Here is a 12,986-nt window from a genome sequence, read left to right on the forward strand (position 1 = left end):
CCAACATTTTGCTTGTCATAATTTCAAGCATTTTACAAAATTATATATTTACTAAGTTTCAAATTGAGTGACAATAAATGTATAATAATACAAAAATACATAACTACTTATATAGTAAAATAATCCGTTTCATCCAATAACGTCATATGCTAAAGAAGTTATCGAAAATATTCTAGACTACATGTCAAATGGTGACAAACTATTCAAAGTTCACAAAAATATTGTTTGTCGATACAAAATATCACTAGTAAATAAATCCTGCAGCAAAAGACTACAACTCTTCATGAATTCCATCAATATTAGAATATGTGTACTCAACTTTTACGCACCTAACCTGAGAAAAAAATTACATATAACATTTCAGTTATAAAAAAGATACTTCCAACTTGTAACATCCCGAAAATCATAGGGTAAAATTTTCATTTTTAATATAAATATTTAAACATTCCTTTATCCTTATTCAAACCATTAAAGTATTCCAAAGTAAAACAATTATAAGAGTAAATTCCAAAATCACATATTGCGGAAAACACGGGTGTATGCACTGCGATCAAGTCGGGCCCTTCCTTTTCGAACCGGAAGTACTTGAAACCATAAACCACAACTGTAAGCACAAAGCTTATTGAGTTCCCCAAATACCACATACCATACAAAACAAACAAGCCATACATGTTATACATAACCAATCAATCAATAAAAATGTTATGTGCCAACCATAGTCTTGATATTGCCACGAACCGCCTCGTGGTCTTCCTTTCCAGGCCAAGGCCAACACCCTGGGTCTTACAGACAAGTGCCAGGAGCCACCTCCTGGTCTTCCAAAGACAAATAACATATAATCTACAACTACTTAACTAGTAATTGTCAGAGTTCAGACTCTGGTCTTGCATACAGTTTGCCAAGAGCCGCCTCCTGGTCTTTCATACAAACTACCAAGGGCTACCCCCGGGTCTTCCTACAATACATAACCAATCAGGCCGACATTGGTGCCTTCGACCCATAGAACAGTGGGAGACTCACCTCGAATGCAGAAGCTCATTGAAAGAAATCCCTAGCTGTTGCCCTGATGACACCTTTGAGCTATCATATCAAAATAACACCTAATTAGCAATTGGGTTCCATTCTAAGGCCTACCATCCATACTTGGGGTAAAATAACCATTTTACCCCTGACTCAACATGCATAAAATCTAAGGCCCAAATCCAAAAGATCCACAAAGGCCCACTAATGGCCTAATTTTCCAAATTGGGCCCAATCCCATATAGGCCTTAACCTAAGCCCAAAATTTCCTTAGTTACAGTTCAGATTACCTCAAATACTCCCCCTTAGGACAACTTGGTCAAAGACAAAAGTCAAAATCAATATCAACAATCCATGTTGACCCAACACGACGTGGTGTCCTTCAACACGTCGTGTTTCTCCATCAACTTCGAATCGGGAAAAGCCAAGCCAACACGCCATGTTGACTAACAAACACGCCGAGTTCGCCTAAGACCCAAAAACTTAATACATTAAGTTGTATTCACCGAATCCAAAAGTTTCCAACTTTACCCCTAGGAACCACCGAAATGGGTCCAGACCCAAACCCTAGACTTCAAAGAGTGAGGGCTTAACCATTAAGCACTTAATCTTCAAACATAAAGCCCTAAAATACAGATCTGGCACCCTAGAGCTAGAAGATCATGTAAACTTGCCAGCTTTACATTCATGCACGCCTAAGAGAAGCTCAAACGCTCAAGAAGGGGTTAATAAAGGAATCAATTCATACATGAGGCATATAATCTTTTAAAGCTTGCACCTTTTTGCCAAAGGAGCCCATGAAAACCCCGGATCTGAAAGAATAAGGCTTTGGGACGTCCTAATCCCAACATCCATCCAAACCATGGCTAAAACATAATTATTTAACCCAAAAGAGAGATATAAGCATCTAGCAATCAAGATAAGAACTTGATACCTCAAACTTCTTGCAAAATGGGTAGTGGTTTTGGATCTAAGACTTCCTTCTCCAAGCTTAGAAACTTCATGATCTTATAACTCCTTTACACTGCACAAAATGAACACCAAACTTTTTTCCAAGGCTTAAATGCTTGACAATGGAGGCTACAACTCATTTTAGGTTTTTGATAAAAAAAAAAAGGAGGCTGATAAGGAGGCCAACCAAAGGGACTTGAGGCCTTTAAATATGGTGCAACACCCTAAAAATTAGGGTTTCCTTCCCAACTGCCAACACGCTGTGTTGAGACACCTCAACACGCCGTTTTGGATCATTTAATCTTGGTGATTCTTCCATCCTATACATGTTGTGTTGGTTCCTCCAACATGTTGTGTCTTGATAAGTCTATTTTGTGAATATACTAAATTGTTATAAATCTATTGAATTGATGTATAATTGTCCAAGAATGGCACTACTTTCATAAGTAGTTGAACTTCATATGCAGGTCAATATATCATACTAAAAGTGGGCAGAACCTGCAAGTAAAACAGATTGCTAAAGGAATGAAGAAACGTTGTTGGGAAAATTGACCATGCCTCAATGTTTTGGTCGTATCTCAAGTTCTGGAGCTCCGATTGACATGATTAAAGAGTTTCTGGAAACTAGACAAGATTTTCTACAACTTTCATGTTTTGTGTTTCTACTAGTTTGTCATTTTGATGACCAAAACTTGCACGGAAGATGAAGGACGCCTCCAGGCATATAAGACGTCCCTTAGGACGTCCAAGTCAAACGGTCAGCATCTGGTCAAATTTCAGAGCAGAAAAGGAAAGAGAAGGGCCCGTCGGCGTCCTACATGGAGTCTAAGACGTCCCCTAGGACGTCCAGGAGTTTTAGGAGCGTCCCGTGTTGGAACAGTGTGTATCGGAAAGTTTGGAAATCAAGGAAGGACATCCTAGAACGCGTCTAAGACGTCTCCTAAGACTTCTGACATTTTTGGCCATTTTTTAGTGTATTTCAAGGACGGAAGAAGGCATGTTAGGACGTACAAAGAACACTTGGGCTATATACACGACGTCTAAGACATCTCCTAGGACGTCCAACGTCCCACATCGCTCGATTTCCCTCTTTTCTGTCAAATAATATAAATAGGGACTTATGCATTCGTTTTTAGAGTTACCACCTGCGATTTTCAGAGTTTTTCCTGCGTTTTTAAGGCTTCTAAAACCCTTGGAAACATTTGGGAAACACAAGTCCATTCCATTTCAATCCGGATTCAAGGCAAGATTCAATTCAATTCATCATCAAGCAACATTTGAAGATCATTCAACCGGTGATTCTCATCAATTCTAGTAATTTTCATAAACGATTACTTCCTCCCAATGTTTATTTGTTTCATACTTTGATAATCATTAGGCTACATTTGTTTGATGATTCTAAGTTTGATTATGAATTCTATTATGTATTTTATTTATTTCATCCAAGTTAGTGTTTTTATGAACTCAATGGAAGGCTAAATCATTAGGGTTACTTTCGGGGATGTTTAGGACTTTTTGATGAACACACTTGATTATTACTTGATTCTAGTTAATTTCAATTGTTGTTTTATGCTTCATGTGATGATCTTTTGGTAATGATAATAGAAATTAGGTTGTATGAATTGTTTGATGTCATAATTAAGATAGTCTATTATCAATTCATCATTTGTTCCAAGTTCAATTAGTTTAGGAACAAAGACAAGTGATTGAATCAACATATATTATTCCAACTTATGATATTGAATCTTAATGCGGTAATAGGTAGTTGTAAGACATTTTATAGTTAGTCCACTAATTGTTCTTAATCCATTTAGACATAAAGGAGTAAGACAACTAGTTGAATGAACATTTAGTGTACCCAAACTATGTATTACAAGTTAATAAACCTCAATTGCATCTAAGTAACTGAATTAGGATTTAAGGGAAGAAAGTGTGTGAATTTAAACTGTCCATAACTGAACCGGGAGTACTCTAGTTTTATCATTGAGATTTTTGTTTTAATTAATAAATTTCCAAGCTTTTTGTTTGATCTTTGCTTTAATCTTTTTTTTGTGACAATTGCTAGTAGTTTTTTTTCGTTAACTATTTTAACACAAAGTTTGACCACAAACTCCTCGTGGATTCGAGCCTTAGTTACCCTAGCTATCTAGTGGTTTTGAGGTTATTTTTGATTGAAACAACGACATCGGTCATGTCTAGCCCGAAAACAGGCTTTACTCCCCAACAATTTCTCCTCAAGATTCTGGGCGTTACAACTCTACCCCACTTAAATTAGATTTCATCCTCGAAATCATTTCTTACCATTCCCAGGCACACCAAACAGCATGAACAACACAGCCACAATTTTGATCATACAACGGCCTTCCCAAGGTTACCAACCCAACCATAGCAAAACTCTCCAAACCCGAAGAAGACGAATCCATAATCCCATGTAGACAATCAGCCCTACCTTACCTGAAACCTGAAATTTCGAATTCTCAAATTGGTCTGACTCCCTGTCAGACCGCCTATACTGAAACATTACCATATCGAATCCTTATTGAATATCAGGCTAAACCTAAACACTTCCAATCCTGATTATTTGATGCCTCCATAGAGTACAAAATCACTTACCATAAACAGCTGCAGAACACTTATACTTGACAAGAGGCTCAGATAATCCTTCGAGTAGAAAATTCATCCCTGCAACGGTTAGATTCAGACGAGAGTTGCGCAACAAGGTCAAATCAACCACTCTGAGATTATTTAATCCACTGCAAGCGACTTAGCATATACCCCGAATAAAAAGCGACCCCACACACGAATCCCAAATCACTGAAACCAAACTGACTCATCTTGTTGCCCCCTAGTTGCTTTCCAAAAGCAGTTCCAACTTGTCGGACAACTATTTGAAACAACGAATTCCCACCCGGATGCTGATGCAAAAGACACTCACACAGTAGCCTCATGCAACTTCCAAAAGAAAACCTTGACTGGAAATAATCATTTGAAACATCTCGACACCTAACCCGATGTTAAGTTGAACGCTACAGGACCAACTGTAGTCTTACCTCATACCCGGTCTCCCATGACCTACCATTTTCTGAAGAAATCCATGATCAAGTTACAGATTTGTCACAATCTCGTCGCTACATAGGGACCGGTGAATGCTACAGGCCACCTCACAGTCTTACAACACATCTCACACTAACTAGCCGCTAGTGAATGTTATGGGTCACCCCGAAGTCTTACAACACTTCTATACTAACTGCTAACTAGTGAATGTTGCAGGTCACCCCGTAGTCTTACATCACTTCCACCTTGCCACAACCGCCGCCCCATCCCTTACCGCTAATCTATCAATTCGAACACACCCAGAGTCGAGCACGCACTCAACCGAACACTCAAGCTGAACTAATAAATTTCATAGGGTAAAATTTTACAAATTTTGATAAGTGAGAGGCGAACTTCAAGAAAAAAGATTTCTTTGACAAATGAGAGGTAGTACTTGTAATATATTGGAGACTATTTTGACAAGTAATTTTCATGAGTTCTAGTATTTAAAGAAAAAAAAAACTTCCAAATTTTGAGACAAATGATTTTGTTAGTATACTACTATTACATCTTCATTCTTCCCGCATTGTAAAGTAGTAAAAATTAAGAGGATGTTTGGATAAATTAGTTTATAGCTTATAACGGCGTGAGAAATCAACTTTTCCAAAAATGTTTGAATTAGAAATAATCTATAAGCTTTATTTAAATAAGGGGGAATCTTTTCAAAAATAGTTTATTTAGTTTCTCCATGCCATAAGCGGATATTTAATGTTTTACATCCAAATACTTAAACTTAAATTATAACCGTGGGGATAATCGATAAACGGTAATCTCTATCTTTTTTGATAAGTAATTGTGATGAGTTCTATAATTTAATTTTGTATTTCAACAAACATGATTATCAGTTTACAACGAAACCATAATTACAATAATCACCATAATCATCTTTCAGAAACTTTAGTCCTTCTTCTCGTAATTAAATTTACAACTACAATGGTTTGAAAACTCAGTCATTCTTGCACAAATCAGATTTAGAAATCAAAGTCTCCCAAATCTCTGCAAAAACCTCAAAAATAACCTTGTGATTCTCTTCAGAATTTAACGAAAGAAAACATTCCACCAACTTTTCAAGTTCTTCAACTCTAAAAATTCCCCTTTCCACAATCATATCCACCATTGAAGCCCTAAAATCTTCATGTGGATCACTCGATTCTTTCGCCACAGCCACCACATCCGTCGCTCCCCGATCGTTACACCCACCAACGCCGCTACCGCTCCTTTTACCTCTGGTTTTACGAAGTGATTCTAATGATTCAGAAGAGAAAGATCGACGGGAAAACAGAGTGTTTTCACCGTTGCTTTTATCACCTTCGTCGCTACTCCACCAATTATTGTAATAGTTATCTGTGAGTGACGAAAAACTTGCAATGTTTCTTCTTTTCCGGTGATGGGGTTTCTTTTTACGTCCTCTTTTGGAGGTTTTTTCGTGAAGAGGAGAAACGGAATGTGGTGTATGCCGGTCTGTGTTCGCCGGATAAGGTGTGGTTCCGAGCCGGGAAAGATGGGGTTTGAGGTTACAGGAGGTTGAAGAAAGTGGTTGTGGTTTTGGTGAGAAAAGGTCGATGAGGCGGCGGTGGTGGGGCGTTTTCAGGAAGGATAAGTGGCGGTCGGAGACGTCGGAGTTGTTTTTCGGCCGGCAAGAATTGAAAGTAGATTGAAAGATTTTAGAGACCTGTGATTTGAAGCGATTCTCCATTATTTTTAGAGAGTTTGTGAAGATGAAGAATACTGGAATACTGGAATTAAATAGTTTAAATATGTAGAAAGTCTTTATTTTTTATATTAAAACGTTTACAAATTAAAAAGTATATGTACTAAGAAAAAAAGGCTGATTTTATTATTTATTAATTTTGTATTAAAACGTTTGTTGAGTTTCCTTTTTTGCTGTTCCCTTCTGAACATTTTGTCCATAATTCAACAAACATGAAGTGTACCTTCAACCAGTTGTACGTAGTACATCAACATTTGTACATCCAGGTAGAAAGTGATATACCCGCACATTATTTATTTTATTTATGTTAAAAAAATCCGTTTGCGTTTGACGTGGGTATTTTTTTTTTTTTTTTTTGGATAACTCTTCAACACTTCTGATTGCTTTTGAATATTTAATGAGACATATGGTAATTATTAATAAAATAAGGTTATATATTCCCACATATAAGGTTGTTCGATATGCATATACCATGACACCACGTCATGAGTTGTTGCTGACTAAGCCACATGAACACCATCCCAGTATGGTGTGGTGATGTGTATTAATGAGAGTGTATAAAAAAGTTTAGCAATCTCAACCTTGTTCAATTGTTTTAATTTTAACTTTTAATGTGTTGTTAATTGTTTGTTTAAATGTGTTGCAGTAACATTTAATGTGTAAGACGTAGCAAGTGGGCTAAAGCTGATGGGCTGTACTGCTGTTGGGCTGGAGACAGGTAGCTGTTTTGGAAGAATGTAGAAGATGAAGGACTAAAAGTGTCATATCTTGATAATCAAGGGGCTGCAGCTCGCAGGAAGACATGGATTGATGATTCAAAACATTTAACTATGTCATGTACCTTATTACAGGAAAAATCCACATTTAACATGTTATCAATCGGTCTATGTTTTATTATTTTTATTTTGTTATTGATTAAAAATGTTATATTGACACAATATGAAAGAGAATTTGAAGGAAAAGTAAATAGTAAATAGTATATATTATGGGTGGGGTTGCAGGTGCAGACAAACTGTAAAGCGCCTCCACAATTGTAGAGCATGCTGGCTCTGCATACTTTCCAAATATAGACACAGCCACTTAACCTCCTCTGACATTTACTCTTTTCAACTACCCTCCAAAACCTATATTTAAATATTAAATAATATTTCTTTATTGTATTTCCCTTTTATTAATTAGTAATTCATATGATTTATGACTAAAAAAACATCGTGAATGAAAAAAGATAACGACGCCTGAGAGATTCGAACTCTCGCGGGGAAACCCCATGTACTTAGCAGGCACACGCCTTAACCACTCGGCCAAAGCGTCGTCGTTGAAAGAATCTTACATAAACTTCTACTTATCTAATTTACATTTTATTACTAAGTATAATAAATTTGATTCATGCCCCCATGCTCTTTTACATTCGAGAATTTGATGAATTTTTATGATAAAAATTTGAATTGGGTGCTTGGAATATTTATCAAACCTGTTTTTCATTACACAAGTTTAATTAAAAACAAAATCTAAAAAATATTTATGCAAACCATCTTACTCTAATAAATAATTATTTTTTTGTCGCATGGCACCCTTTCATTGATTTTGTCACATGTCATTTTGTAGTTATTTTAAATTAGTTTTTTTTTGCACATGTTATTTTATGGTTTTTTCCATTTTGTTAAATTTCATATAAAGTTTAAATGTAATAATAATAAATACATCCCAATTTCATTAATTTTCCTTTTAATTTTAAAATTCGTAAAGTAAAGTGTCATTAGTTTTATTTGTTTATTTAACTAGATTGATTGTTTAAATTTAAAAGAGAAAAAAAAAACAATTTAATTTTAATAATTCAATATTTTTCTTATAAATTCAAACTTCACAAATGTTTATATATATATATATATATATATATATATATATATATATATATATATATATATATATATATATATATATATATATATATATATATATATATATAATGAACTTGTGTAATATATAGATCTTAGACTTATGTTCAATAAATTTAATTTAACTAAAGTTTGCCCAAAACCAAAAGTATCGAACGCTAAAGACACAAAACTTGTTGGAAGCTAGAAATTGTTAGTTGTAGCTTTTATTTGTATATAAATATTCAACAAAAATAATTGAAAGATTTTTAAACATATAATGTTACATAAAATGACTTATCTAAAATACACTGATTGATTTTAAAAAATTGTAATTAAGTGAATTTGCAAAATTATAACTTGTAAACACTACTTGAACTCTTGAAGTAGCTTTTGTTTTTTTGAGCTTTTTGTTTTAACCCAAAACAAACGCCACAGATACAGCTTTCAAAACACTGCTTAAAACATATTAAACTTAACAAGAGCAATTTCTTAATTAAAAGTTTAAAACAATACCAACCATATATATGATTGCATCCACCAATTTCTCAATCCAATATAAATTTTACACAAACAAAAAAAAATTACAACCAAATTCTTACCCCAATCCAAAATTCCATCTTCTCAACTCAATCTCCTACCCCTTTCTACATATAATATAAAACCATAACCAATTATACAATCATAAAGATCGAAAAATTACCAAAATACCCCCAACAACACAACACCTTTCATTCATCGCGAAAACAACCTAAGCCCACCTTGTAAATCCTCTAAAGTGATAGTCAACAACTCGTCTGTATCCATACAGTCAAAACTAAGCCTCAAATCAAGATTCTCACGAGCATTAACCAACAAAGGATCCACCAAACCTCCATTCATCTCCTTTCTTTGTTTCTCACTAGTTTCTGTCTCTATTAGATTTGCTAATGTTTTAACTGTACATGAAGGATGCAATTTGAATCCATATAATATGCTTCCTTCCGTTTGATTGTTGTTTTTCATTTTTAGATGAACAATATTGGCTAAATCTTGGGTTGTAAAGTCATCAAAAGTGAAGAATTTTGTCACACGTCTACAAAAACCTTCGTTTGAAGAAATTACACGTTTCATTGGCTCACTGTATCCTGCAAAGATAACTACTACTTTGCCAGTGTCCATAACTGACATGATTTCTTCAAGGGCTTCCAATCCGTAGTCTTTATCGTCTGATTTTTGCATCGGGATTAATCGGTATGCTTCATCCACAAACAAGATCCCGCCTTCCGCTTCCTTTATCTGCAATTTTTCATTTTATTTTGGTTTAAAAAACAGCTCTTTTGAATACATGGTTCAAGGGTAAACTGGTCTTTTCACACAAAGGGTAGTTTTGTCTTTTGCATACAAGGTTAATTTGGCCTTCCAACACAAGGGTTTCTGTTTGGTCTTTTCACATGTGCGAAAAGATCCATAGTTCCCATTGAGGATAATTTGGTCTTTTTCGCACAAGGGTAAATTGGTCTTTTTATACACAGGTAACTTTTTCTTTTCAAATGTGCAAAAAGATCCATAGTACCATCAAGGGTAATTTGGTCTTTTTTCACATAAGGGTAATTGTGTCTCATGTGCCAAACGTTCCATCAAGGGTAATTTAGTCTTTTTCACACAAGTGTAATTCTAGTCTTTTCACATCCGAGAAGAAATCTATGTGATTTGGTTTTTTCGCACTAGGGTAATTTGGTCTTTTTTTTCGCACGCGGGTAAATTGGTCTTTTTACATGTGTAAAAAGATCAGTAATTCCCTTCAAGGGTAATTTGGTCTTTTTCACACGAGGGTAATTCTAGTCTTTTCACATCTGAGAAGAAATCTGTGTAATTTGGTCTTTTTTCGCACAAGGGTAAATGGGTCTTTTTCACATGTGCGGAAAGATCCGCAGTTCCCATCAAGGGTAATTTGGTCTTTGTCACACAAGGGTAATTCTAGTCTTTTCACATCTGAGAAAAAAAAACTATGTAATTTGGTCTTTTCGCACAAGGGTAAATTGGAGTTTTTACATGTGCAAAAAGATCAGTAATTCCCATCAAGGGTAATTTGGTCTTTTTCACACAACGACCACGAATCAAGAATCAAGAAAATCACAATTTGGAACAAGAATCACTTACCACTCTCCTTGTCTTAGGTCCGGTATGACCAACAAATTCACCAACCAAATCTGTTCTTTGCACCTCTGTCACCTTATCTGTTGGTAAAATCCCAACCATAAAAAGTAACTTTCCAAGAATCCGAGCTACCATAGTTTTACCTATATACAATACAATTTGGAAATTACAATTTCGTCCCCACAATCCGAAATTACAAAATGGTATACAAGTAATTTTACCTGTTCCTGGATTACCAAGGAAGGCCATATGAGGTGGTCTACGGGTCCCAACTTTTAAACCAAGGGCTCTTCGCCTTTCATCTAAAAGCATCCCTTTAGCCCATTTTCTAAGTTGTAATTTAAGCTCATGAAGCCCCACTAAATTTGATAATTCATTTTCAAGTTCATCCATTTTTGCTTTTGTTTGACTACATGCTTCAACAGCTCTTCTTTTTCTTTGTTCTTCAAGGTAAGATTTTAGAAGTGCTTGTAGCTTCTCGTTTCCTGGTCCTTGTGACAAATGATTCAAAGGAGTCATACCTTCCTGTAATGTCATGTCGTGTCATGTCTTACAGATAACAAAAAGTAAAAAATAAAAAGTACAGATTTGTCTCATGCATGTCAAACACAGTACAAGTCAGATCCATGTCAAACAATGTACAACCATTTTGTCATGTCATGTCATGTCCTGTGTCCTGTCTGACAGATAAAAAAAAGTTGTCAGACTGTGAGTGGTACATTATCTTTGGCACTGCAGTCAGCGTTATGTTCAAGCAATGTCTTCACAGTCGAGCTGTCCTCTGCTCTGAGTGAGTGCCAAACAGAAAGGTGCAATGGAGTCATTCCATTCTGCATATGGATGATAAAGATTAAAACTTTTTTATCAAGATTAGATTATATTAAAATTGTAATGCTCAATAAATGACAGAAACAAAGTGCATACATTTGCTTTAGCTTCGGTAGAAGCTCCATGAGAAAGAAGAAGCCCTGCAGCTTCATTGCAACCGTTTTTAGCAGCCATGTGCAATGGTGTTTCTCCATACTGCAAAGTCAATATATAGCAAGATAATAAGTTTCCATTTTTTGAAGTGAAAATCATAAACAGAGTATATGAATTAATCAAATCCAATAAAGATTTTACACACCATGTTTTTTGCTTCCAACTCAACTGTTTCAGGTCCTGCCATGTTCAAGAGAAACTTAACTACTTCAATACTGTTATGACCAGCAGCAACATGAAGGGGTGTATTTGCCATCTGCATAAAGAAAGATTCATGAATGTAAATAATCAAATTAAAAGGGTAAATGTCACCCCTTATAGAACCCTAATACATCAGAAGAACAAAATTCTGTCACAGTTCCACTCAGGCATAACATCAAACAGGTGGTGTGCAATTGTGAACAACTTAAAATAGGTTCCTCAGTTATTGCCAATTATGTTTAATTTTCAAGATTCACGAATAAAATCACACAAAAAGTAGTTGGTTATGGGATTCATATTACCAACAAAAAAACACATCAAGATAGCCTTGTATACAAAACCCCTAATCGTAATTCTGATGTAAGCTTCTCATATTTCCTTCAATAAACATAAATTTTTGAGATAGGGATTTTCTTACAACGGGGTTCCGATCATTGATGAGTGAAGGGTTGTCACGGAGACGCCTCTGGACGGCGGGAAGGTCGCCGGACTGAGCAGATGCATGAATGGTGGCTGGTTTTGTAGATCTTGAAAGCTGCTGATCTTTAACCCTCTGCATCCTTAGCAATCCCGTCGTCGACGAAATGAAGAAGAATTGAAGGAAACCTCGCGAAATCCTTGATTAATTGGGGTTCAATCTATTCTTCCAAGGTTGGATCTTTTCTGCTTTAATCGCCCTATTCGACTAATAAGCAGAAGACCACCAATGGAAATCAAACCTCAAATGCAAACCCTCAAGAAATCAATCAACTCGTGGGAATTACCATTTTATTTAATTGGCATTTGACTATTTGGTAATGGAAAACTGTAACATGACGTGAATGGTGAGGAAATTAGCTGTCTCGATTATTACAGGCGTCGGTGCATGTGGGCGTCGCTAATCATTATTAGTACTTTAGCTTAATGACAAACAAAGTTTCCATTAATAATTTCTTTAAAAAAATTGCAAAAGTATTCAAAATATAATAAAATAAATGGAGAATTTCATATATATCCTTATTAAACTTTAAAATATC

At 35.4% G+C, this 12,986-nt stretch overlaps 2 protein-coding genes and 1 non-coding gene across 3 annotated transcripts; all 3 read right to left on the reverse strand.

Annotated features, from left to right (window-relative positions):
- Positions 1-5,863: 5,863 nt before the first annotated feature.
- On the reverse strand, positions 5,864-6,790 carry LOC145062364 (uncharacterized). The gene has a single exon (XM_079009977.1). The coding sequence runs from the start codon at positions 6,758-6,760 to the stop codon at positions 6,011-6,013; it is 750 nt and encodes a 249-aa protein (XP_078866103.1). The 5' UTR covers positions 6,761-6,790; the 3' UTR covers positions 5,864-6,010.
- Positions 6,791-8,004: 1,214 nt separating this feature from the next.
- Positions 8,005-8,086, reverse strand: TRNAS-GCU (transfer RNA serine (anticodon GCU)). Its single transcript has one exon. It is a non-coding gene; the product is annotated as a tRNA-Ser (tRNA).
- Positions 8,087-9,118: 1,032 nt separating this feature from the next.
- Positions 9,119-12,781, reverse strand: LOC145061546 (AAA-type ATPase family protein / ankyrin repeat family protein). Its single transcript, XM_079009058.1, has 7 exons — positions 12,389-12,781; positions 11,915-12,025; positions 11,713-11,811; positions 11,508-11,618; positions 11,010-11,313; positions 10,792-10,931; positions 9,119-9,927 (listed from the first exon to the last, which is right to left on the reverse strand). The coding sequence occupies exons 1-7, from the start codon at positions 12,527-12,529 to the stop codon at positions 9,385-9,387; spliced, it is 1,449 nt and encodes a 482-aa protein (XP_078865184.1). The 5' UTR covers positions 12,530-12,781; the 3' UTR covers positions 9,119-9,384.
- Between the last annotated feature and the right edge of the window lie 205 nt (positions 12,782-12,986).

Source organism: Lactuca serriola, chromosome 7, assembly GCF_051521515.1.
Source record: "Lactuca serriola cultivar US96UC23 chromosome 7, Lser_US96UC23_V15, whole genome shotgun sequence".
NCBI classification, from domain to species: Eukaryota; Viridiplantae; Streptophyta; class Magnoliopsida; order Asterales; family Asteraceae; genus Lactuca; species Lactuca serriola.